Source organism: Gekko japonicus, unplaced genomic scaffold (assembly GCF_001447785.1).
Source record: "Gekko japonicus isolate JY-2015 unplaced genomic scaffold, Gekko_japonicus_V1.1 scaffold413, whole genome shotgun sequence".
Classification (NCBI taxonomy): domain Eukaryota; kingdom Metazoa; phylum Chordata; class Lepidosauria; order Squamata; family Gekkonidae; genus Gekko; species Gekko japonicus.
The window spans coordinates 191,613-219,417 of NW_015161416.1; the positions used below are offsets into that span (position 1 = coordinate 191,613).

Below are 27,805 nucleotides of genomic sequence, written 5' to 3' on the forward strand. Positions count from 1 at the left end.
AATAAAATAATTTATAAATAATAGTGCTCTAATCTTCGGTCTTGGCTACTTCTTTCGACCAATCTTTGGTGCCTTCTCAAGGCCCTGGATGTACTTGCGATGTATCTGGTAGTCCTCTGCAACAGAGTCAAGTATGAACAAAATAACCCCTTCTGTATTTGGTTAACTAAAACACACACAAGAGGATCTGCAGCTTTCTACAAAAACTCTAAAGTGCCATACAAATAATAATAAGGCCTGATTGTTTCAAGTCTTTTTAATTGTATGCGTTTCAGTCAGTAGGGTAGATCTGAAAAGGACATTCTTTATTTTTAGAAGATACACACACACATACAAACACACATTTCATAAACAGGCACCATCTCTAAAGGCATCTGCATTGTGAAAGAGAAGAAAGAATGTTTCTTCTAAGATGGTACATGGCATCTATGCAGATTGTGCATACATGTCGTACTTAGCAATTATTGTTGAAAAATCTGCTGCCTGGCTACTGTAAGGTACTTTTTACCTAACTGCAAGATTTTGGACTGATTAATATAAACACTGCAGTTTCCTAGATACTTACCTAGCAACAGTTTTGCAAGATGGTTGATTTGATTGCCTTGTATCTGGACCTGAGCTCTATCCTTGGTTCCTGGGAGTGTGGTGATTGTGGCACTGGCCTGAACCTTTTGCTGAAGAATATTGGCAATAGCCTGCGGATCTAGACCATAAAGCTCCAGATTCTTAATTATTGTTACCTGTGAGCGGGAGAGAGAGGACTGTATTATGGGCTAAGGATAGTCTAGTTAGTACACCATTCTACTGGGATATCCTATTCTTCTAGGCAAGCAGCACCCATAAGCCGAAAACCCAAGTCTGTAGGTCATTCGTTTGTGAAAATAAATGATTTATTTATTTATTAAAACATTTATAACCCGCCTTTCCCCTTGGCCCAAGGTGGCTTACAATAATAGTTAAAACATCCCCAGCTAAAACCAAAGATAATATAGAAAGCCCCAAATCCCCCCCCCTTAAAAGATGTCTGCCATTCAAACCCCCTCAAAAGCCCTGGCCAACAGACAGGCCTTGCAGCATCATTCAAATAATGTCAATAGAAATAAACAGATTCAACCTCATTTGTAACAATACAGTTTTGGTCACTAACTTAAAAATGCATCACAGAACTAGTTAAAAGCACAGAAGAGGACAATTAAGATGATCAAGGGGTTAGAACACTTGTCCTATGGAGAAAGGCTGAAGAGAATGGGAATTTTCAGTTAAAAGAACTAAAGGGGAGGTGTGTAGAAGGAATATCATAGCAGTAAAATTATGCTTGAAAAGCTAGGACACTGTTAGCTACACATTTTTACACAATTTCCCATCTATATTGAGCCCATCAGTATGACTTCTGACCAGGCCAGGCTTCAACCCCTAATTCACCCCCAGTTTGTGAAAATAAATCACGAACATACACTACCAACAATGTAATGTATCATCTTAACATCCTAGCTAGTCTTCTGCAATGGCATAGGAATTAGGGACAGATGTTAACCTCCAGAATTCTTGTCTCTGAAAAAGGAAGACAACTCAAGTGCTGTTCAAGGGCAACTCCCCTTGGTGAAAAGTACAGTTCCAGTAGTCATCCTTCTCCAAGAACTAGCAAAACATTCCACCCATCTTTCCTTAACCATCTAGTCTGGTGTGCAAATGGCATTTCTAAATTAGCCAGTTTGCACGCATAGTTCAATAATGCAGGAGACAGACAAACAAGAAGAAGAGGAGGCGGAGGAGGAGATTGGATTTATACCCCGCCCTTCACTACCCGAAGGAGTCTCAGAGTGGCTTACAAACTCCTTTCCCTTCCCCTCCCCACAACAGACACCCTGTGAGGTAGGTGGGGCTGAGAGAGCTCTGACAGAAACGGCTCTTTTTCAAGAACAGCTGTGCCAGAACTATGGCTTGCCCAAGGTCATCCAGCAGGTGCAAGTGGAGGAGTGGGGAACCAAACCCAGTTCTCCCAGATTAGAGCCCGTACACTTAACCACTACACCAAACAAGCAGGTTTTAAAGTGAACTTAGTTTGCTATAGAAGTCTGAGACAGCAAATTTGGGCCTTTGCTCAGAACACTCCTCACCCTTACCTTTTTATTTGATGATCGCTGTGCTATGGTTATGTCAATGGGGTCAATATTTCCTTTCCTCACAGTGGGTTCCTGCCCTGCAAAGGTCACCTGATGGAAGGGCTGCAGCTGGTTCAGACACCTGCCAGAGAGGTAGGATCAAGAGTTAAATCCTGAAGGGATGCCAGCTGTCAGCATCATGGCTTTGCCATTCCTGCAATAGTTAAGTAGCAGCTACCTCTTTCAAGGGAATAAACCTGTGCATTTCATCTTTCTCTACCTGTAGTTCAGGATTGTCAGCAGTGTTGACAGAACCTTTTATGAAAGCCAGATCCTACCAGGCAACAGAGCCCCAGTGAGGAATCACACTGGTCTGATACAGAGTAGTAGGCCAGGCCATGGTGCTACTCCAGAGTGCCTCTCTGGACTTACAAAGACTGTTACAGTTCTGCTTTGGTACTGTTATATGTGTTTTATAATGGAAAGCAGCCAAGTACTACCATTATCAGCCTTAAGGGAACTCAGCTTGACGTACTGAATCCCAAAAACCAGGGAACAACACACCCCTAACTTGCCATCTCACAAAGCCTGACAAACAGTGATGTAACATACACACAAGATTTGCATTTGGCCTTAGGTTTAAAGCACTTTCCTGACTGCTTTAAGCAAGAGAGTTCTTGATGCTGTATAGTAGAATGATCTTCCTTCAGACATATAACGAGAAATTAAATACACCCAAGACTTAATTTGTGGCACTGCCCAGGACTCAAGTCTCTTTACAACAGCAGGGCTACAATATTTGCAGCAATCCAAAAACCTCCTCAGAGCATGATTGGAAGCTCTGTCCCACAATGCTAAGTAAGCACAACTTAAACCTGTAACCCATTAACGACCAGGCTTTCAACCCAACCTGAGCATCTCTGTCTGAGCTATTTAAACAAAAAGCTTGTCAAGAATTAGTTAAGTCAGTCTGACAGTTAAGAGGAATTCTATCTGTGTGCCTTTCTTAATTCCCAGTATCTCCCTCAAAGTGTACTGTATGGGCCAGAACAGATTGCTTCATATAATTCACACAGCCAAATAGCGGAAATAATGCACCAAAACACCACAGTGCTAGGCCCTTGCTTGGCCACATGCCAATTTTGACCTGTGGTTGATTTCAACCTTCCTGACATTGCAGAATTCTCTCATACCGTATTAAAAGCAACCAAAACCCCTATTAACAATACTATCCCACACCCCGTTAAAATTAGGAGGATATGCAAGGAGTCATTCTTGATGGTTGCCCATCAATGCACTGCAATGTAATGGCTTGCATTATATGGGAAGCCAGGGCACAGTTGGCCTTCAGCACACTAGGAATCCATATCCCTCACCTGCTCAGAAGGTCATCCCACTTGAGCTTTGAGATTTCAGCTTGCTCTGATTGGTTCAGCAAAAATCAGCAGGCAGTCACACAAGATAGGATTCACTGTTACAAAGCTGCAATCAAATAAGACTCATGAAAAAGAAGCTTGTTCTCCCCATGATATGTTCATTGAGCTGGGAATACATCACAGTCCAGGCTGTACAGCACTCTAAAAGTCATTGTTCGCCTCTTCAGCATGTCACTAAAAGCTGAATTGGAATGTTCAAAACCCCGCTGCACTTGCAGTCTTGTCCTAGACTCTGACAGCCCGTGCCTAGTAAGAAAAGACTAAATGACAAAGGCCCTGTTTACTCATAACATTTCTGGATGTCCTATATTTGGCACTCTTTCACTGTACCCGGGGGGGGGGGGGTTAGCCATAACTTCCCTAGACCAAGTGCCTATTCACATCTAACATACCACAGAAGAAAGTAATTGGGCTGTATGTGCAGGAAAGCAGGTCACACACTGCTTTAAAACTACCGATTGATTCAGCTGGGGTACAGTATTGTAGTATATCTGTATCCATTCCACAGACATAGCAGCAAGTGCCCAGCTTATTTTAATTTCCTAGATATAGAAGAGGGCAAGAACAGGCCACATGTATGACTCAATGTGCAGGGAATCTTATGCCAGCAAAAGTACCTGCTCTTTCTAGCAACACTTCCCACATTTTTGGTTTAGCATTACAGAGCTGATCCAAGAGCAAAGGCAGTGAGACTGTGCACCAGCAATCCCGCTAGACAGTCCATGCTGTCAGCACAGGGCATAATATTGGTATTCTCCTCTCTCTGCCCAATGTAGTCTCAGTTCTTACATACTTTTTGTTTGTTTCATCAACCAACTCATTGATCTTCACATAGCTGATAATGGCACTTCTCACTTCACTACTGGAGAGGGTGCTGCCTTTCCTGTGGGTAAATGGAAACTTCATTACTTGATCTGCTGTCCTTTGGAAGCACAATCTACAGTCTTTGCAAATCAGAGATTTCAGAACAACTTCCCCTTAAAAAAAAAAAAAAAGTGGAGGAATTGCCCAGTCAAGCCAGACCCTCAAAACTATCCCTCTCCAAACATTAAATGTTTTAGGGAGGGTTATTTTCCCCAAACTCTTATCCTCTTATATTGGCAAGCTCCAGCTGTGGCACTGTCGTCTTCCCTAAGGCTATGGACACACACACACACACACCCTTAAGCACTTGGCTGTTTCCCCTCTCTAGATGTTCTGGGCCCATGATGTCAGGCAAAGAACAATGGGTTGTAGGGGGTAAGGCAAAGGGTTGGTTTTCTTAAATTCCTTACTTATATCCAGACTCCTGGAACAAGGGTGCCATTTTGGATGAGATACCATAGAGTGGTATTATTTCAGGAGGGTGGTACATCTGCTCACCATCAGCACCTTTATTATCTTGGGCCGGCGATTCAGATGCTGCTATTTCAGGTACTACAAAAGATCTAATGCTGAAATACAAAGGAGGAAAATCAGTCTTATATTGTTTACTGTCTACTGGAGAAGTATCGTGAAGGTTGACACTACTGAGAAACAGGAAGGGCAAGTCTCAAGTCTTTTGTCTCCCACGCACTAAACCGCCTAGACCTCACGACTGGCAGTACCATGCATAAGTTGTCCCAGCAACAAACCTGTTCAATGGAAGTGCAAGCTTATTCCAGCCTCTCAGCTCAATACAATACATAGTTTTTGTTTCCCCAAAATATATCTAATATATTTCACAGGCCATCCTACCAACATAAGAAAAAAGTGAGTGTTATCTTCCAACCGCCACAATTAGTCTGCTGGTTTCACCAAACAAGTTTTCCTATAAGTTTGCCATGTGTACTTTAGTAGTAAAACCAAGAAAAGCCAAAAAAAAATGGACCAGCAGGTTCTGAGCTTATTCAGAGGACTTTCATTTTGAGAACTGGAAGCTTTGCAGGATGACTCAACCCACATTTGGTCCCTACTGGTCCACTTGGCTGATCAGGAGCAGCACAAGCTTTGCAGTACACGTGACCAGTGTTCCCTCTAAGCTGAGCCAGCGCACAGTTTTTTAGCCTCTGGCTCACACATTTTTGTCTCAGTTCAGGAAGGATGGCTCCAGAGCAAACTGATTTATGCAGTGGCCAAATTGCTCGCTCACAACTTTAATGCCAGCAGCTCATAAAGTAGCATTTTTGCTCACAAGACTCCACAGCTTAGAGGGAACATTGCACGTGACTCACTTCCTCAAAACATCACAGTGCTTCCCTCTAAACCAGGATGGCCATTAGTTGAACAAATCCCAAGTATAGCTGGGCAAAAAGGCACAGAGCAGGTAAGGTTATTGCTTTTATCTTTTTTTTGGTATTTTTTCTGTATTTTTCACATGTGTGTGCGTGCACGTGCACCTGGAAGACATGATGACCTCTGGTGACTGACTGTGTGTGCACATGGAAGTCATGGTGGCCTCTGGTGACTGACCCCTACTGGGGGCCTGGAAGATATTCAGAGAGGTGATTGAATAAAGCCTGCCCCCACCTCCTGACTGCTGGTATTCCAAGGAGGGTCTCCCATCCAAGTACTTGACAGAGCTGACTCTGCTTAGCTTCCGAGATCTGATGACATTGGGCTTGCCTGGGCTATCCAGGACAGGGTAGGTAAGGTTATTCGCACCTACTGGATGAATTGTCAAAAATTCTGTCCCTGTGACTTTCCTAAAAACTACACTGTCACTTTAGCATCCCAAAAGAGAGCTCACTTGGCAGCAATCACCTCTGTCCTCTGGACAAGTGAAAGAAAAGTGGGTGGGGAAAAATGGACTACCCTCTGCAGTTCTAATTCTAAATTAGTGCAATAGGCAGGAAAGAGAGTCTAATTGCTGCTTTCCCACATCAGGTCCAGCTTGATCCTCAGTTGGCTTTTTAGAAAAGGATTAGGCAAATTCATGGAAGATAGCATAATAGAACATCCATGTTCAGAGGCAATGTACTGTGAAGACCAGATGCTGGAGAAGAAGCTTCCTTATCCATAGCCTCCTTGACATCACAAGTAGTCATTGTGACCAATCTAATGCAAGGCACTGGCTGTCCTGGCTGAAGGCTCTAGGATTCCCTGACATCAAACACATCTACACAAACAAGCACAAATGAGACCCTGCAGAAGCCTCTATCAAATTCTCACCTCACAACACTATGCATGTGTGACATCACAGAAGAGCGGGGGAGGGGAAAATGAAGAACACCCCAGTGGGAACTCCCCAGAAGGTATGCAGCGCAGCTGCCAGGAGCCAATCCCAGAGATGATCCCTGAAGAGGAAAAAGGAGACGAGGGGCTACAGTGCATCCCCATCAACACCAATCCTTCGCCTCTTTTAGCCCAAGTGGTAGGAAGACTTGCAAAGCGAGCATGGGCAGCAGTAGCAAGAGATGACCGGTAAGCACACCCAGTTCTAACTTATTTGTTGAGACAGGGAGATTTACGTATGTAGGTGTGTATGGTAAGGAATACAGCACAGAGGGCTTTGTAAGCTTCATCAGCACCACCCAGCATCTACATCTTATGCACTGCTTCTTATTTATTTATTTATTTGTATTTGTTTATTATTTATTTTTATTTATTAGCTTGATTTATATCTTGCCCTCCCAAAGGCTCAGGGCGGCTCACATGCACTGCTTCTTATCTTCTGATTTTGATTAAGGCTACTGTCCTTAATATCAATGTTTCCTGCCAGTACCATGCATGCCTTAAAACCATGAGGGGAGCACTTCCAGAGCTGGGCTAAATCAGACCCAAGCTGAACTGGATTGACAGCGACACAGTGGCTTTACAATCATGGACTGCTGCACTGACCTTCAGCACCCCTAAATGCCTGAGGTTGCACACTGGTCCTAGCTACCAACACAATCTATGGCTGAGTGGAGGTTTTGAACTCATGATTCTAATGTCTGTGACTGTGCTTGGATCCTATAGCATCGTTCCCACTGTGCTTCTTGCTGGCTGCTGCAGAGGTTTTTCTTTGCTATGGCACTGGTTGCTTCTGTCAATAGTACTTCCGTGTGCACAAGAAGTGCTAGTGAGCACCAGTGTTCCCTCTAAGCTGAGTTAGTGTGAGCTAGCTCACAATTTTTTAGCCTCCAGCTCACACATTTGTCTTAGCTCAGGAAGGATGGCTCCAGAGCCAACTGATTTATGCAGTAGCTGAATCACTCGCTCACAACTTTAATGCCAGTCGCTCACAAAGTAAAATTTTTGCTCACAAGACTCCACAGCTTAGAGGGAACATTGGTGAGCACCACAGCAAAGGAAAGCCTCCACAGTGGCTGGAGAGAAACAGAAGGGGAACAATGTTGTAGGAGCCAACCGCAGGAGCTCTGTTGCATATAAATCAAACAAACTAGCTAACAATGAACTGCAACCAACCTACCTATATCTACCAAACAACACCGGCTCTAAAGACTTTAGATCTTATGCAAATTTGTTTAAAATATTGATGACTGTATTTTTCCCAGTGAATCTGGATCCTAAATCAGATAATAAACAAAACACAGGATAATGTGGTAGCATAATATAGTACTAGTACATGCAGGCCAGAGTTACTGCTTAGTTAATATTTATAACACAGATTCATGGTAACAGGGAGACACTTTGGAAGTGACATATATTTCACTTCGTTTGTTGTAGCCGTTTGGAATGATGGAATTCAGAATTCTGATGCAGCTGTTAAAACCAGTGATTCGTAAGGTGTTGCCCTTGAGATATGATCCACCACTGAGGGGTAGAGTGAGGCTTTTGACCTCTGCCTCCCCAGTGCCTCATGGCTGCCTATCAAACCCCACCAGCAGCTCCAGTGAGGTGGTGGGGGAAGTGTCCAGGAGTGTCTTTTTGCACCTTAGGCTGGTATACCAGCTGCAGCCATTCCTGGAGACAGCAGATCTGGCTACGGTTATCTATGCCTTGGTCACATCCAGATTAGAGTCCTGTAACACACTCAATATAGGGCTGCATTTGAAATCAACCTGGAGACTTCATATGCTACACATTTTTTTTTTGTGGCACCCTAAATTCTAACTGGGCTTGTTGTCAAGGTCATCCTTCCTCCTCAGTGCCACATCAATGATGTTGGTACCAATGCTCCCTCTGAGCTGTGGAGTCTTGTGAGCAAAAATCCTACTTTGTGAGCTACTGGCATTAAAGTTGTGAGTGAGCAATTTGGCTGCTGCATAAATTAGTTTACTCTGGAGCCATCCTTCCTGAGCTAAGATAAAAATGTGTGAGCTGGAGGCTAAAAAACTGTGAGCTAGCTCACAGTAACTCAGCTTAGAAGGAACACTGGTTGGTACCAATTTGGTTTCAAGCTCATTGCAAAGTGCTGTCTGTCTACTTCAAGACTACTTAGGGTTTTAAATGTTTTTCAAGGAACTCCCTTAACCGATACAAACCTGCTCACAATTTCATACCGATGTAGCCCTGTTCCACATGCCTGCACAAAATGAGGTCAGATGAGTCATCATACGGGACAGAGCTTTTTTGACAATGCCCCCTTACCCAGGCTCTGTAATTCTGTCCTAGGAAGCCTCTTTGGCCTTCTCCCTTCTAGCCTTTTTATTCAAGAGAGCCATTGATGGGAGTTAAATTCGACACCTTGCCTTTTTCTTAATGGTTGGATTCAACTTTTGGGGGAGCTAGCGGGAGCATGCATATTACTGCCATTCTGCAGATGCTCACTTGGCTGCCCATTTGTTACCAAGGTCAGTTTAAGGTATTAGTGAAAGTCCTTCATAGTCTTGGCCCCTATTATTTGTGGGATTCGCCCAGGGCCAGCTCGCCTGCTAGGCGAACTAGGGGCTCGCCTAGGGCGGGGCAGCCCTCAGGGGCGCCAACTGCGCCCCGCCCCCCCTCCAACTTACATAAAATACATAAATAAATACAATTAAAATCATTCATAAAACATCATAACAAATGAAATATTAGTTATCCTAAAGTGCTGCTTTTAAATTTGGGTTTTATTAATTGTCCTGACTCACGCTGTGTAATCTATCTTGAGTCCCTGTGAAAAAGGGAGACGATAAATTGCACAAATAAAAACTATTTTTTTATTTTCTGTTCAGATTGATTGGTATTATTTTTTATCTGGCTGGATCTTATTTGCTGCTTTATTGTTGTTTACTGGGGGGTGATAATTATTATTCAATGCTACTTTTATTACTGCTTTTGTTTTACTCTATTGCATATTTTGTGCTTTTTAACTTTTGTAAGTTACCCAAAGTTCCATCTGGTAGAAGACAGATGCTAATAAATACCTTAATAAAGGAGTGGTGGTTGTTAATGAGAATATGCTAGCTGGTTATGGAAGGAAAGTGGCTAGGGATTGCCAGTACCTGCTCTTGAAAGATTATTTTGTGCCTTTCAAAATCAAGCAGTTGAGAGATTGCAGAGGTATGACCTGCCCTGCTGTAGTGGCAGAGTGATGGCAAAAGCTCCAGTTGCTAAGCTTGTCCCTGGCATACAGTTATTGAAAGGTCTGATGTACAATCCTCTTACTGGTTCTGCTACATAAGTGGAGAAGTGTTTACAATGGGATTGGCTTTCTTTTTTGTACTGATGTACTTGGGAAATGCTGAAGGTTGAGCAGTTAATTTTTGAGTAAATGTAGCAATAGAGGGTCCCTCTTTTCTCAAAAAACAGAAACACACCAACCGTGAACTGTACAGGTAGCATGGCCAACAAATTGTCCAGAGTGTAACAACTCATTCATACAATGGAAAGTCTCTGCTTTAAAATTTGGATTTAATGCATTATAACTTTGTAAGGAAAACACATTTAACTGTCTTAGAAATCAGGATTCCATCCCTAGTGTGAGTTATGAACACACGCTGAAATGGCTGCTACTGTCTCCAATGTGAGCCACCAACACACTTTTGTTGTTGTTCAGTCGCACAGTCGAGTCAGACTCTTCGCGACCCCATGGACCAGATCCCGCCAGGCCCTCCTGTCTTCTGCTGTCCTCTGAAGTTCACTCAATTTCATGTTTGTTGCATCTATGACACTGTCTAACCATCTCATCCTTTGCCGTCCCCGTCTTCTTTGACCTTCAATCTTTCCCAGCATCAGGGTCTTCTCCAGTGAGTGCTCCCTTATTTTTTTGCTTCCTCTGGGAGGCAGCAGCAATGGACCTAATACACACATAATCTGTTCTGGACTACCTTTTGGAAGGGGGGACACTTTTTGGTAATGCAGATTTTAAGACCTGTGTTGATCAAAAGTCACATTAAGAGAGGACGTCAAAGTATAGAGAACTGAAGCATCAGGATGATGCCCAAAAATGTGCTAAATGCTTTTCTCAGCTAACTTACACTGCATCATTATATAAAATTACAAGCAGTGGACCCTAGAAGCCTTGCAGGGGCATCTCGTTTTCCCACCCCCACTATTTCCATTTTCCCTTCCCTGAAAGCCCCCATAGCCTCTCCTCTTTCCTGCTTCTCTCTCTCCTTCCCACCCATCAGCTAACCTACTGTGGGGTACCGTAGGGATCAGTACTGGGTCCGATGCTTTTTAGCGTCTTCATTAATAATTTAGTTGGGAGTAAGAAGTGAAGTGGCCAAATTTGCGGATGAGACTAAATTCTTCAGGGTGGTGAGAACCAGGGAGGATTGTGAGGCACTCTGAAGGGATCTGTCGAAGATGGGCGACTGGGCATCAACGTGGCAAACGGGGTTAAATGTGGCCAAGTGCAAAGTGATGCACATTGGAGCCAAAAATCCTAACTATAAATACACGTTGATGGGGTCCGAACTGGCAGAGACTGACCAAGAGAGAGATCTTGGAATCATAGTAGGTAACTCAATGAAAATGTCGAGACAGTGTGTGACTGCAATAAAAAAGGCCAATGCTATGCTGGGGATTATTAGGAAGGGAACTGAAAACTAATCAGCCAGTATCATAATGCCCCTGTATAAATCAATGGTGCAACCTCATTTGGAGTACTGTGTACAGTTCTGGTCACCACACCTCAAAAAGGATATTATAGCATTGGAAAAAGTACAGAAATGGGCAACTAGAATGATAAAAGGGTTGGAACACTTTCCCTATGAAGAAAGGTTAAAGCACTTGGGGCTCTTTAGCTTGGAGAAACGATGGCTGAGGGGTGATGTGATCGAGGTTTATAAGATTATGCATAGGATAGAGCAGGTAGAGAAAGAAGTACTTTTCTCCCTTTCTCACAATACAAGAACTCGCGGGCACTCAATGAAATTGCTGAGCAGTCAGGTTAGAACAGATAAAAGGAAGTACTTCTTCACCCAAAGAGTGATTAACACATGGAATTCACTGCCACAGGAGGTGGTGGTGGCTACAAGCATGGATGGCTTCAAGAGGGAATTAGATAAACATATGGAGCAGAGATCCATCAGTGGCTATTAGCCACAAGGTATAGATAGGAACTCTGGGGCAAGCGATGCTCTGTATTCTTGGTGCTTGGGGGGGGGGGCAACAGTGAGAGAGCTTCTAGTGTCCTAGCCTCACTGATGGACCTCCTGATGGCACCTGGTATTTTTGGCAACTGTGTGACAGAGTGTTGGACTGGATGGGCTATTGGCCTGATCCAACATTGGCTTTTCTTATGTTCTCTTATGTTCTCAGTATTGGCTTCTCTTATGTTCTTATGTTTTTATTTGCTCCCCTGGTCTTGTGCTTCCTTTTCTTCCCTGCCTCTGGCTGTCTCTATCCAGGAAAACGATGGCCCAGTTATGCAGAACTTGCAAGGATTTGCAGGGATCACCTCATTTCCCCTTTTTATTCCCCTCCCCACATTTCCTCTTTGCCTCCTCCTGGCAACCCCCATATCCTTACCTATCTCTGCTTCCTTCTCTCCTTTCCACCCACCAATCAACCTACCTTTTATCTGCTCCCCACATCTTCAGCTCTATTTATTTACACCCCATCCTTCTTCACAATGCAGTTCCCAAACAACTTACATCATTCTCCTCTTCTCTATTGTACCCTCAAAACAACTCTGTGAAGTAGGTTAAGCTCAGAATGTGTAATGGGCCCAATGTCCATTACAGTGAGCTTGGTGGGGATTCAAACTTGGGTCTTCCAGATCCTAATCTGGAACTCTAACCGCTACACATCACCGGCTTTCGTGCACTGGCTGCGGTTGAACAGTAGCAAGCAGCCAGGCCTGGGTGAGTCATGCATGTTGCATAATCATGACTTGCTCAGTGGTTCCATACATCCAAAATAGGCCTGGAAAGGGCCCTGCCCCTTACTCTCTGCCTTTTATTTTCAGAAATCAAGGCTTGAATGTTGGCAATACTGTTCTGGTTGCCTAGCAACCCTCACATTGGCACCTGAAACGGCATTATTTTATTAAAACTACAGGCACTGCTTCTGTTATTTGGGAGGGTGTTTTTTTTAGTTTTTAGATTGTTCTGCAAACCTCAGGCATTTTTCATGTTTGTAGAAGGTCTTTCTCTTCTGTTCATGACTTCAGTCTCTGTATTTAAGTATCCACAAACATGGCTTTTCGAGAATTAGATATACTGATAGCCACTTCCACAAATCAACTGCACATGGTCCACCTGCACAAATACTTAATCCTCTTGTTTTAAGCCTATTGAACTGAAAATTTAACAAACTGTCTGAAAAGCAAAAAACCCCTTCTTTTTATGCTATTTTGTCATACTACTAATGTTTTTCCATACTGGTTACTTTCCTTCTCCCCACAACACACTTTGATGAGATGCCTTGCATCTTTTTAAATTTCTCTTGCTTATGGTTATAGACAGCGTACATGTAAATCTTAACCCTTTCTTGCCCAATTAGATTTCTGCCTTCTCTAACACAGCCTTAGACATAGCAGTCCATTCTAGGATATTAAGTAGAGTTACGCATCCCATATGTTGAAAGCAAACATCTATCTAGCAAGCATATTTTTTATCTTGCCTTTCCTCCAGACAGCTCAGGCTGGCATACAAGATTCTTCCGTCTTTCTGATTTATTTTCATAACAACCTTGTGAGTAGCTTCTTCTGAGTGCCAGGCCCAAGATCACCCAGTTAGCATTGTGGCTGAACAGAGATTTAAAACAGAGTCTCCCATACCTTTACAGCTGCTATGTGAGTGTAAACGCAGACCAATAAAAGCTACTTTGTTACCAGTTAAGTAGTTACTTTGCTGTTGATCACAGCCTAGCTTATTAGTCAGCTGGTGGTCCTAACACAGACACAAACAGACTTTAACCTCTTCTCCATTGTGAAAATTGCTTGTATAGAACGCCTCTCTTGAGCTCCCAATGCCCATACAGGATTCATTCTCCTACCTGTCATGTCTCCAGTCCACATCCACAATGCTCTCCACTCCCTTACTCAGTTCCTTCACCTGAAGGATTTTCTGTTGCTGCATTGACTGTAGGAACTTGGAGAACTAAAAAGAGGAAGTCAATTAGAATCTCATGCTGGATCTCACACCGAAATGACTGGATGCTATCTTCAACTCATAGTCCAAAAGGAAAGCTAGTTTACTTACAGCCTCTGCCACCAACCAGAAGTCTAAAGGGGGGGGGGGAGGACAGAGAACAGGCCCTAATCCATGCCATACAGGTACAGTTGCAGTACACCCACACAGTTCTTCTTTCAATTTGTACATCATTGACTTGTGCAGGCTAAGATGGGCATAGGTCCTCTCACTTAAAACTTCTGGTTCAAAGCTCAGCGGTGGCACAGGAGCACTGCAGTATGTAAAGACCCATGGTTTACATCTGCATGGGGAACACTGGAGTTAATGCTAACAGGTGGATTGGCGCCATCAAATCACTGGAGAGTAACTCACCATTGCCTGCTGAAGTCTGCTGATGTACAGATGTCGTACAGTATACTTGTTTCAGAGTGCATTTATATTGATGTATATATATACAGCGTTCCATGCGCCTTGGTGTTTAGTCATGCCGGCCACATGACCACAGAAATGTCTTCGGACAGCGCTAGCTCTTCGGCTTTGAAACGGAGATGAGCACCGCAACCCTAGAGTCGGATTTGACTGGCTTTCAAGCAAGGGTACCTTTACCATATATATATATACCTTATATATATTCAAGAGGGAATTGGATAAACATATGGAGCAGAGGTCCATTGGTGGCTATTAGCCACAAGGTATAGATAGGAACTCTTGGTCTGGGGCAAGTGATGCTCTGTATTCTTGGTGCTTGGGGGGGGGGCAAAAGTGAGAGAGCTTCTAGTGTCCTAGCCTCACTGGCAGACCTCCTGATGGCACCTGGTATTTTTGGCCACTGTGTGACAGAGTGTTGGACTGGATGGGCCATTGGCCTGCTCCAACATTGGCTTCTGTTATGTTCTCTTATGTTCTTATAAGCTCCCTTGTTAGAAAGATCAAAGGCATAATAGGGTTCGATATACCATTAAACCTTTTAGCAATTCTCTTGGGTTATTTGAGGCCCTATGTCTTAAAATATATAATGCCTTTTTGATTAATTGATAACCACATATTTATAGCAATGGAAAAAGAATGTTACCCACAGTACAGAAATGGTTGTGCAGAGTTTGGCTCAGCATGTTAACAAAGAGGCTGACCTTTTACCAATATCTATGGGAAGGAACAATTAGACAGAATCTTTGTTGCTTGATGAATGGAGACCACTTACTGTATCTAGGAATCATTATGACTACATGAAAATTGCAGTACAAAGTGCTGCCAGTAGTGTAATTTTTAAAACAAAGTTTTATTTACACGTCTATCATGGTGTAATATTTCTAAAATTTATTTTAAGAACATATTAACTTGAATATTATAAAAGAATACTACACATTTACCTTTGTAAATCCAAGGACTAAAAGACAGAATCTTTAAAAGTGGTCCTTAACCCACATATATGTTGCAAAGACACTGGCAATGCAATCTGATGCTTACTCGAGTCTAAATCCAGTAAAAGCAAGTGGTTTAGACTGAAATGACTCTGCATAGGATTGCACTGTAGGATTAGAGAAAAGCTAAGATTACACCTACCTATTTCATGAATCTAGCTATAAAAACACATCCTTTCTAAAAATAATGTGAACATTTCTCCAGTTGGTGTACTCATACTGAAATACACATGTGATGACATATATGCACAGTTGATACTCTCTCCCAACCAGTGATCCACTGTCTTTATGAAGGGCATGGAATCAGAAGCACCTCCAAATGGCAGTGAACCAACAAAGCCATTTGGCCTGACACCCCGTAGACACTAACTGACACTGCAAATACCAGCTCTGCTGAACTCCACTCATGGAAATATGTACACACAGCACCTCACTGAGCTGCAGTCAGAATATCTGCACTTCAGTAAAACTCTGTATCAAAATGCCATAACCCCCAAAGAAATGGTATATTTGAGTCCAGGAGCACCTTATCCAGATTTTCTGGATACAGGTTTTCCAGAGTCAAAGCTCTCTTTATTACCTGACCAAGGAAGCTTTGATTCTCAAAAGCTAATATCCAAAAAAATCTTGGTCTATAAGTTGCTACTGGATTCAAATCTAGATGTAGTACAGACTGATACAGCTACCCTCTGAAAGCAAATAAATGAAAATCTTTTTTTAAAAGATGAAAATCCAACATTCTCATTTTCCATGTGTGAAGTTATTCGAATCTAACTCACGTGTTGAGAGAGAGAGAGAGAGAGAGAGAGAGAGAGAGAGAGAGAGAGAGAGAGAGAGAGAGAGAGAGAGAGAGATTCCTCTTTGCTTAAAGCTAGGTATTTAGGGAATGAAATATGAGAGAGGCAGACAAACCCCTATCATTGTCATCAAAATTTAATCATTAATTTCTTTCCCCACTCTTAAACAGTATTGGGAAAAACAAACATACACCCTCACCTTCTTGTAGCTGGATTTCTTTATGTCTATTTGTTGACCTTTCGGACTATTGGTAGATTAAAAAAAGAAAAACGAATTGCATGAATGAAACACAATGAATCAAACTTAAGTAACTCTTGGTTTCTGGCCACTTTTTAAAAAGACCTCCCCCCCCCGCCCCACTGATTTCTCCTACTAATGGAAATCAGGTCCTTCACAGAGTTTTGGATTAAAGCCACTATACTTATGACAGCCCATTTCTACTCTGTGTGTGTGTTTTTAATGACAACAGATACTAAAAACAAGCCATTAAGGAAGTGTCCAAATTCAACCACTGTTATTGCTGACTAAAACAATCTTGGGTGGTGCAGAGGTCGATTCGGGGGGAACGTGGGGGATCGCCGTTCCCCCGGGTGAGGTGCAGGGGCGGGGCACACAATGAAGCCCCGCCCCCTGCTTCCGGCCACCCTGTTTCCGGCCCTCATTCAGCCAGGAGGAGGCAGGAGAAGAGGGAGGGTAAGTTGCTTCCTCCCCACACACAAAAGGTCAGAGGGCTGGACTGATGAGGTGTTCCAACCAATGTTCCCTCTAAGCTGTGGAGTCTTGTGAGCAAAAATTCTACTTTGTGAGCTACTGGCATTAAAGTTGTGAGCGAGCGATTTGGCTTCTGCATAAATTAGTTTGCTCTGGAGCCCTCCTTCCTGAGCTAAGACAAAAATGTGTGAGCTGGAGGCTAAAAAACTGTGAGCTAGCTCACACTAACTCAGCTTAGAGGGAACACTGGTTGTTGATAGCCCAAACACACGCTTCAAGTAAGCAAAAAAAGAGAGGACTTTGTAAATTAATCAAAAGAAAACTTCCCACCCTTAACCAGGCAAACCAAAACCAAATGAAACCCCATGGAATGCTGAAAGATGACTATGCTTCAGGTAGCGTGCAATGTTGAGAGAGCATTCAAGAGTCACTTGAAGCAGGAAGAAAACAGGGAGGGGCTGTGGCACAGTGGTACAGCATCTGCTTGGCATGCAAAAGATCCCAGGCTCAATCCCCAGCATCTCCAGTTAAAAAGGACAGGGCAGTAGGTGATGGGAAAGACCTCTGCCTGAGACCCTGGAGAGCTGCTGCCAGTCTGAGTAGACAACACTGACCTTGATGGACTGATGGTCTCATTCAGCATAAGGCAGCTTCATGTGTTCAGAAACAGAGGCAGATGGCAGAACTGACCTGCTCAAGCCCCTGAGACCTTACAGCATCCTGGAAGAAGTAATTTGGGAGGTGAAGGACTGGACGCTGTCCCATGCCTCAGCCTCCAAACTATGTGGCAAGAGAGTTAGATAGACTAGACAGGCAGACTGAGCTTCTTCCTGTGTTTACTCTTATGCAGAGGTCATTTCGGGGGGGATCGCGGGGGATCCCAGTTCCCCCGGGTGAGGTGCAGGGGGCGGGGCACATGACGAAGCCCCGCCCCCTTCTTCCGGCCGCCCCCTGCTTCCAGCCTCATTCTGTTGCAGAAGGAGGAAGAAGCAGGAGGGTAAGTTGGCGTCCTCCCCCTCTGCCTGGCCGAGGCCACTCCACGTGGCCTCCGCAAGGACTCCCAGCCCCATCCAGGAGCTTCCCCGAGGTAGCTGTGTTAGTCTGTTGCTGCAAAATAGTCCAAGAGTTCAAATAGCACCTTTAAGACTAACAAATAGCACCTTTAAGACTAACCTTTAAGACTAAGACTGAGTGGTGGGTGTGGCCTTATGACACACTTCTGGTGATGTCAGGGTGTGTGGCATATGCTAATGAGTTATGCTAATGAGTTCCCCTAGCTCTTTTTCTACAAAACGACCCCTGGGTGGCAGGGTATAGAAACTCCACAGAGCTACTTGCCAGATGGGCTAAAACGAACAGGGCAAATGGCCCAGTGGTCTGGGCTCAATATAAATCAGCTTCAATTGTACCTTATATATGTCATAATCCTGAACCCAGGGGTCATTTCGTAGAAAAAGAGCTAGGGGAACTCATTAGCATAACTCATTAGCATATGCCACACCCCCTGACATCAGGGGCCCGGCGGTGGACCTGCAAAGCCAGCAGGAGTGCGAGGAAGCCCCGCCAAGGCCCTCCCTGGCCCCAGGCAGGCAGGGGTGCGGAGAGGCGGGGGGGAAGCAACTTACCCTCCCTCTTCTCCTGCCTCCTCCTGGCTGAATGAGGGCTGGAAGCGGGGCGGCCGGAAGCAGGGGGCGGGGCTTTGTCATGTGCCCCGCCCCCTGTACCTCACCCGGGGGAACTGTGTTCCCCCACGTTCCCCCCCCGAAATGACCTCTGCCTGAACCTAAGGGAAACTAAACACTGATAAATGCCATATAACTGGTAGCGAAAGGACATTTTTCTTGTCTATAGCAATTTCATACTAAACGGGTATCTTTTAAAATCCAAAACAGAAAAACTTTTCAATAGACAGAGGCTTGGTTTAAATGTAAGACTTATTTACACAGCACTGTACTGTCAGCTAAATCAGGATTTTCAAGTAGAAAGCGATTTTTCTGAAATATCCTCACCCCACCCCATCTAAGAGAAGAGAGGTCACGTACCAGCATGAGAACATGTAATTACGTAGAAAGGTACTGGTCAGCAGAGGAAGCTCCGACTTCTTCACTTTACATTTTAAGGCATGAAAGAAGCTCTGATGAAGCAACGCATCCATTTGTTCTGTAAAAAAAGATGGAACTGTTTACCCTCACGAGGCTCTACAAAAAACACAATGTTGGACAAGATATCATTGTTACAGTGAGAACCCCTCCACTCTACCTCAGAGCTGTGTCAACGCTAAACAGCAAAAAGGCTATAATGCTACACCACACAGCACAACATTGAACTCTAAGCTTTCACTTTCTTTTTCTGGCATCCACTCCTTTTAACAAGTGTCATTATTGTTTGTACCTCTTTCTTTTGTGAAGCGTATCCAGAACCCCTTAAAAAAACCAATGAAAGTAAGTATATCAAGATTGACAGGACTGTTCTGTCCATCCTAAGCTCCTACTGTAGCAAATTAGCATACCTATAGCAATCACAGACCTTAATAAACCCCTCCTTCACATGTTATTAAGTTAGCAGGTGTACTCTGTGCATCCATTAAGTGCAAGACTGATACATTTCATATAACTCTGTATATGTGCCACAATTAAGCCTCAGGCACCCAGGGCAGGGACATTGCCAAAAATACATATATCCCATCACCAGGTGATGGTCACAGACCACAGATATACACAATATTCACATTAACCTGCAAGATGTGAAGTGCCCCAAAGCTGGTAAGCTGTACCTGCCCCTCTAGTCAAACAAACAAGCAACTGTTCTCTTCAGCACAAGGATTATTACTAAAATTCCAAAGAACACAACCCCTGAACACATCCCTAAAGTGATACCATGTGGACTCCTGCTGTCTTCCAGTTCCTGAGGAACGTCCAAGTTGCCTTCTCCAATAGTCTCGGCAGCTGCATTCTCACTAGGTTCCTCATTTTCTCCCACTTCAGAACTCTCAATAGTTTCATTTAGGCTCACATTCCCAATGTCTGTTGACAAGGATGGGTCAACGGGGAGGCTGTTTTCAGACACTTTGTCTTCATCTTTTTTATCATCCGGTTCCTCCTCTTCAGCATGCTCAGTGCCAGGTTCTTCCTCCAGGGGGACTATTGTGGGTGGACATGTCTTGTCACCAAAACTCCTTTTTAATAAAATGTGTAATAAAAAAATCAACAAAAGGCATAGTAAGTCTCAATTCAAATTCCCATTTTAGTAAAAGAGAAGGAATAAGGCATAGAGAAGACACAGAAAAGAGACAACACAGCTGGTTAAGATACAGAGCTGTGAAAAAAACCATGTTCTTGACCCTGAAGAATGACTACTCCAGGAACATGGGAACAGCAGCAGACAACAGTCCCCAAAAAGATCATGGTCAGAACAGTTTGGAAAAACCAAGGAGGCTACCACATTTATTTAATGCCAATAATTTGCCAAGAGACAGCAGACTGCCATAAGTGAAGCCAGGTCTTGTTTGCATAATTCAAACAAAATCCACACTTCGACTTGGAATTAGAGTATAACTTAAGGAAATATTAGAGTATAACTTAAGGAAACCATAATCCCACAGCCCTAGAGCTGTATATGCTGCTTTACACCAAGCAGCACAAAACGTAGATTCATTTGAAGGGAAAGCTCTTATTTCTGTTCTGGAAACAGAAGGACGCATGCATGTCCTAATCTACCATGAATCTTGAACTCAGGCAGAAAGGAAGAAGGGCACATGGGCTAACTGGAGACTGGCAGTACGAGGAGCTTCTGAATGAAGCCTCTCACCACACTCATTTGACCTTGGTGACTGGCAATTAAGGAAGCTGAGCCAAGAACATCCTATGCCTCCATGACATTCCCTTGTGGCTGCTGAACAGAAGTTGAAGGAGAATCTCAAGCACAATGGTGGACACAGAGCTTCCTGTGGTGCACACTGTTCTCTAAATTGGTGCGGGAGGACTCAACTCCTGTTCGTAAGTATGCTTCAAAATCATGCACCCATGCTGATCTAAAATTGTTGGGAAAGACTTCTGTTAGTCACCCTGAAGACCTTAGGCCCTTTGTCAGTTGACGGCTCTGACGCTATTCAAGGCTACTTATTTCCTCTGGGTGCAAGGCTAATCCTCCTCCAATCCAAGCATTGGATTCAAGAAACCATTTTAACATTTGGTCCAAGGTCCATATAGCTTTGCTCCCATTTTGTAAACTATCTGGTATGGCTGGTTATGTACCCACCATAATTGATCCATGTATGTATGCAGCACAGTCAAGCCCTTCCCTTTCATTCCAGCAGCCAACATCCCCATAGTAGACATGGTAGCTATTCCAATAGCCACTGGGGCTCTGAAGGAAAATACACACATATATAAGTTTAAAGTAAACAGCAAAAATGCTTACTCCATCTAAAACGAGTTATATATTAGCAGCTCCCAGCCTAGAATCTCAATTGGTTCCTAATGACCTAGCCCTTCTAGTGCAACCCTAACTTGTACGAATAAACCCACACGGAGTAAAGATCTTGGCACAGTAAAAAGTTACAAATGTTAAGTCCAAGCAGTTGCCCTTCAAAGCCAGAAGGCTAACCCTAGGAGCCTAGACTCTTAAAAAATGCAGCCTTTAATCCCCTTCAAAAAACTGTTGAAGTGACATAGGTCTTCTAACATCCTTTTAAGGCTGTTCCACAATGTCAGAGTAGCTGGCATAAGAGACTGCAAACAGCATTCGTTTTTTGTACTCACACAGAGGTTGGAACATTAGAAAAGTACTACTGTGCTGAGTGGAGCTGCCACATGGGCTCAGACAGGTCACGTCACAAAGGGGAATAATACTAATGCTACTTTTTCCTATTTATATTTGTAAGATACTTTTAAGCACAAAACAGTCAAACGTATCTTGTTTTAAAAAGGTCAGAACAGGCATCTAGTAAATCTCTTCCAAGCTGGTACAGTTGCATGTAGGAGATTTGCAATGTAATTTTCTACCATCATGGAGGGGCCACAGTTTAATAGCAGAGCACATGACTTGCATGTACACAGTACATCCTGGTTAAAGGATGTCTGGAAGTCTGGCAGGGAAAGAAGAAGAAGAGCGAAGAGATTGGATTTATACCCCATCCTTCACTACCCAAGGGAGTCTCAGAGTGGCTTACAAACTCCTTTCCCTTCCCCTCCCCACAACAGACACCCTGGGAGGTAGATGGGGCTGAGAGAGCTCTGACAGAAACTGCTCTTTTTTCAAGAACAGCTCTTATCAGAAATATGGCTTGCCCAAGGTCATCCAGCCAGGTGCAAGTGGAGGAGTGGGGAATCAAACCCGGTTCTCCCAGATTAGAGTCCGTGCACTTAACCACTACACCAAACTGGCTCTCCTAAATTATCTTTAATGTATGCTGGTAACAGTTACAGTGATTGATCTGAAGATCTCTGACTCGAAAGAGCACCTACCGGTCAAGAGTGGGTAACAAATAACTAAATGGACCAATGATCTAACAAACTTACATATTTACAAACTTACAAATTTTTACAAATTTAAAATAATTTCTGGGATATTAAATATGAGTCATGGCAATACTATGCTCTTGCACAGATTTTTCTAACTGATTTGCACAGCTACACGCCCTTTTTCTGTTGAACAGAACTGGATTTTATCTTGATGGAAATGGATTTTTGTTCACCCTCTTGAAATATGCAGTAAAGCACAAAGACAAAACTTAGCATTAGCTTTCAAGAGAAATCATACCTGTTTCCCACCAAGGTTATAGCACACAATGTACCCCGGTCTATCTGAGGAAGACCAGAAGAGGGCACTACAACCCCCGGAAGCATGAGGTCTGTAGAAACAAACATCAGTTAGCATCCCCCCCAAATTTTTCAGGACAGGCCTCATCTTGCCCAACATTCCTTTATTTACTTCAGTAAAAATACAGTACAACTAGAAGGATATGGCACACTCACATAAAGAATAATCTTTTCAGCAATGCCAGTGCTACGTTTGAGGCTTACACAATACATGAGCTTATTTCTACGGCTCTGAATTTTGTTCCTAATTCCCACCAAACTTCCCACCTTCAGTTCTGCAGCCACAAAGTTAAAATTCATCAACTGGAATGTAAATTATGCAAATATGCTTCACAAAAATGTTGCAATTGAAGTCAAGCTCTGTAAGCTAGGGGCTATAGCTGGACCCTGGCCTCCTGTTAGAGGCCCAAACCTTCTCTGTGGCGCATAATGACTTTTATCAGCTTTGGCTGAAATGCCAGCTGCAGCAGTTTCTCAAGAAGCATAATCTAGTCCATGGCAACCCACGCTCTGAATATGTCCAGAGTAGAGTACTGTAATGCACTTTACATGGTGCTCCTTTTGAAAACAGTCTAGAAACTTCAGCTCGTTTAAAATGCAGCAGTTTGGCCATTGCCATGGGCAGAATCCAGGGATCAGATCAGTGCTGAAAATCTAGGCACAATTCAAAGTGAAGGTTCCTACCTTTAAAGCCCTAAATGGCTTGGGGCCAGGGTATTTGAAGGACTACCTCCTTCCATATTGTCCAGCCCACCAGTGAAGATCTTCCTGACAAGCCCTGTTCTCGGATGCTCTTGCCTTCAGAGGTGAGGTGAATGGCCACCAATGGGAGGGCACCTCTCTTGCGGAATGCCCTTCCACTTGAGGCTCATCTGGTGCCTACATTGCTTTGTTGTTGCTGCCAAGCCAACATGTTTATATTAACCCAATAGTTTTAAGTAAAAGGTTTATTTTTTCAACACTATTTTAGTCTGGAACTGTTATTTTAAGCTGTCTGTGATCTGTTTTTATAATCTATGTTTTTATGCTGGACTTTTTTCTAATGCTGGATTTTAATACACCTCTTTTAATGTTTTTTATTATTTTATTTTGTAAGCTGCCTCAGGAAGGTTCCTGGAAAGGAGGCATAATTTTTTTCTAAATAAATAAATATTTGGAGGATTTATTTTTAGGGGAAGTGATGGAAGTAAGAGGAATGATGCAGGCTTTCTACTTTTGGGACCAAAACTTGCATGGCCATCTACTCAATTTTCTTACTGTAAACAAAATTTGGGGAAACTGTTCAGAGGCTCACATATATTTTTTTCAGATACTATGGATTCTAGAACCCTCCTTTAAAATAAACAATATTTAGAAGGCACTCCAAATTATTTTAATAAAGTTTTGCACACAATTCCAACAAGGCACATTCCTAGATCTCATTTTTGCTTTCCAAAAATGTCTTCTCATAGTAAAGCCAAGGTCCCTTACAATATCATGCTCACTGTCAAGTTACAATAACTGGCAACTTTGAGCAACTATTTTCCTCAGTTCTGTTCTCAGCTTCCAATTTGCCTTTGTTATTTCAGTGCTGCCAGCAATAGATGCAGGCACTGCAAGAGCAGGAAGCAGCAAATTCTGTATGGAAAGACAAAACACATGCACATCATCTGGTGATGTCTGAACTCCACACAAGCGTGTAAGCTTCCAGATGCATGAGCAAGGAAGGCTTGCCCATACAAATCATGGAAGACAATCCAATGGAAACATTCATGACTAAGTGATCTGACCTAGCCTCCCAGTCCTATGCCAAACTACATAAGATATCTTAAGACTCCCTCAGTTGGTATAGTATTTACTTAAAACACTTTTCTAAATAACTGATGTACAACAACACACAACGCCAGAAGACTGGAACACCATATATTACTTTTAAAAATACAAATCCTGAATTAACAGCATTGCTGAGATCTGAACATTGCCACTTCACCATTCACTAAAGTTAAGAAATTAGATTATTACTTAAAGACCACTTTCAGGTTTATCTTTACAATTCTTGGTCTCTATGAAGACCCAACATTGCTGCTTATTGGATATCTTTTATTTTCTTGCACGCTCCCTCAAAATAGCTTAGAATGTACACAGCCATTATTATCTATCTTATCTTATTATCTGCCTTCAGCAGCATCCATTCACCTACCAGGCTGATTGCTATAAAAGACCCACAGAACTTCTTTCACTTAAACTACCCCATTCAAAATCCATGGTCTGCTCTATATTAACCTAGATGAAACATAAAAACTTTGTGGGAAGTAAATGCCCGTATGAGTTAAAAAGGATGTAGACCAAACACAATCAGGACCCAACAGATTAGGACCCAAGGACATTACATTATGTTGTATATTTCCAATGCAAATGCAATGTATTCTCTCACCACGTGTAAACTGTGCCTGAACTCCACTCAAACAGAGAACCTGAAATCCAATCCATTACAAAAATCATATGACTGGATTCAAATCCCAGTACCTGCAACCTATCCTCGTTAATTCCCCTCCACAGCCAAGTATACTTTGATGCGAGGAGAAGCATACCTTCCACCTGCCAGTTTATGTACCTGCAAGTAAGTCCAGCTCAATTTCAAAGGACCTAACAACTAAGGTGGGAAGGTAACAGCGTTCCCTGTGCCTTGGTGTTTAGTCATGCCGGCCACATGACCACGAAAATGTCTTCGGACAGGGCTGGCTCTCCGGCTTTGAAACGGAGAAGAGCACCGCAACCCTAGAGTCGGATTCGACTGGCTTTCGAGCAAGGGAACCTTTACCTTTAACAACTAAGCAACAGGCTCAGGACTGCAATATAACAAGCCAGGCCACAAGAACCAACTTCAGAAAAGACAGATCAATTGTGTAATGCAAAGATTCCAGCTCAGCCTGCTTACCTGCTCCTCCTGCTAGTTTGTGCAGCACAGGTGGCCAAGTTGTGAAGGCAGGGAGAAGGTCAGGATGAGCCCACAGGGTATACACTGTCTCAAAGAGAAAGCAAAATGTTTGAGACTTCAACACCACAAATTTTGCTTGGCTTCACCTCTCCCCAATTTATTACCATTTGTCTCAGCTTTGTGTTAGGAGGTAAAATTAAATGACAAGAAACCGGAATATACAACCCATGGTCCTAAGTAGCCATGCTTTCAAAGAGTTCTCTGTGGCTTCAGTATGAATGTTATCTATTGGTTACTATTTGCACTAATACTGAGGAAATCCCAACTCTACCTGTTATTTTTTATCCAGAGTGAATTTAACCTGGTGACCAGGAAGAGTTGTTCTGCATATCTAATGAAAAATGAAACTGGAAAAAGCAACATATTGTGTCAAGGGAAGAAATTTAACCCTTAATGAGAGCCAGTGTGATACACTGCTTAAGAGTGTTGGACTAGTATATGGGAGGCCCGGGTTTCATGCTGTGGAAGTTCACTGGGTGACCCTGGGCTAATTATACTCTCTCAGCCTAATCTACCTCACAGGGTTGTTGTGAAGATAAAATGGATAATGATGTAAGCTGCTTTGGGTCCCCACTGGGGAGAAAGGCAGGGTACAAATGAAGTAAATAAATAAATAAATAGTGGTATTTTTGTACTGTAGGCCAAAATGTGTATTCATACGTATCTGTATCTCACAGCAAAAAACAATACAAGAATGACTGATACTTGTGTCAAGAAGATAGGTAGTTTATATAAATTTAGAATATTTCTCAAATCACTCTAAACAATTATCTTCTCTAACACTGAAGCACATCATAATCTTTAAAACTAAGGGTCATAATGAAAATACATCATTAGCTTGGGAGCTGCAGCTACTTTCAATACTACAGTGATATATAATGACTACAGTTTTACTTATTTTTGGTTTTTAACCCATTATATCCTGAAGGACAGAGTAGAAAATACTTAAAGACAACAGATATATAATTCGATCCACTGGAGCATTTCCACAGACTGAAGGATTTCTATTGAAGGGACACAGTCTTCTTACCTCCCCCCTCCTGCTGCAGCTCCAAATGCACCATGAAATGCTGCTCCTGGGGAAACACCCCGCCCCAACAGCATTGGGGGGGGGGGTTGGAGCTGCAGCGGAAGACAGGAGATGAGAGTCCCTTTCTGTGAAATCCTGCCTGCAGAAACGCTTCAGCAGATCTAAACCAAGACGTGTTGTTAGAAGACACATGGACCCCGATTCAGAAAACGGTGAGCCCTACAGAAGGGTGTGCGCCTGTATTCACACTCACAAATCTTACAGTGCAACCAGGGCTAGAGAGCAGAAGCCTCTTAAAGCTTCAGGCAACTTTTAAGTGAAGCAAAAGTCTGGACCCAAGCTGTGTGCCCTCTTCCTCCTGACCCACCGCCTCTTCAGGATAGCATTTTAACGTGTTTCACAGTGTAAACAGGGTTTCAGAGGAAGCACGTGGACTGGAGCCTATATGCTGCCTTGTCAGGCACTGTGATACTTCTCTGCTTATGGAAGCAACGGGAAACAGGCTTCAGACCTGTGTCCAGAGTGGAGCAGAAAACCAAATTCAAACTTTTCCAGCCCCATAATAACAAACTGCCTGGCGCAACATCTGTCTGTACCTGTTGGATACAGCATTTTCTCCATTTCAAACAGGACTGGATTCCTGCTATCAGCATAAACTGTGACAGCCTCTCCTTTGTGAGTGTACAACTTGATAACATTCAGCTCCTCTTTATTCGACACAACCTCAGAGAGCTGCTCAGAAGAGAGCATGGGAAATGTGGCTGCAACATCAGCTCGCAGCTTCCTCCTGCAATGAACAAGCACATGTTTATTCCTATGCATAACTCTGGAGGTATGGTCAGGGCTGTTGATTCATAAGGCATCTTCTGTTGCTGATCGCTAACCTGTAGAACATGGGAAACTTTTCTGCTTTCCCACTTAGGTTGTTACCACATAAAGATATTTAAAAACTCATATTCTTAATAGCGTAACTATACAATTTTATACCACCTTGCCATCCATTCAAGACAGCTCATAGAAATATAAACAATACCATTAAACTACAACATTAATACAGATGATACATTTAATAACAAGTAAAATAATCACAGATCAGCCGCACTAT

General features: G+C 43.0%; 1 protein-coding gene across 1 annotated transcript in view; it reads right to left on the reverse strand.

Annotated features, from left to right (window-relative positions):
- EIF2D (eukaryotic translation initiation factor 2D) overlaps positions 1 to 27,805 on the reverse strand; it is a 33,311-nt gene continuing 5,506 nt past the window's right edge. Inside the window, 15 exon segments of the mRNA XM_015427764.1 lie at positions 1 to 116; positions 566 to 740; positions 2,124 to 2,244; positions 3,479 to 3,540; positions 3,542 to 3,584; positions 4,332 to 4,421; positions 4,813 to 4,971; positions 13,808 to 13,911; positions 16,362 to 16,407; positions 18,917 to 19,034; positions 19,751 to 20,049; positions 21,132 to 21,239; positions 22,635 to 22,725; positions 25,611 to 25,694; positions 27,297 to 27,487. Coding sequence (XP_015283250.1) covers positions 46 to 116; positions 566 to 740; positions 2,124 to 2,244; positions 3,479 to 3,540; positions 3,542 to 3,584; positions 4,332 to 4,421; positions 4,813 to 4,971; positions 13,808 to 13,911; positions 16,362 to 16,407; positions 18,917 to 19,034; positions 19,751 to 20,049; positions 21,132 to 21,239; positions 22,635 to 22,725; positions 25,611 to 25,694; positions 27,297 to 27,487 — 1,762 coding nt within the window. The 3' untranslated portion in view covers positions 1 to 45.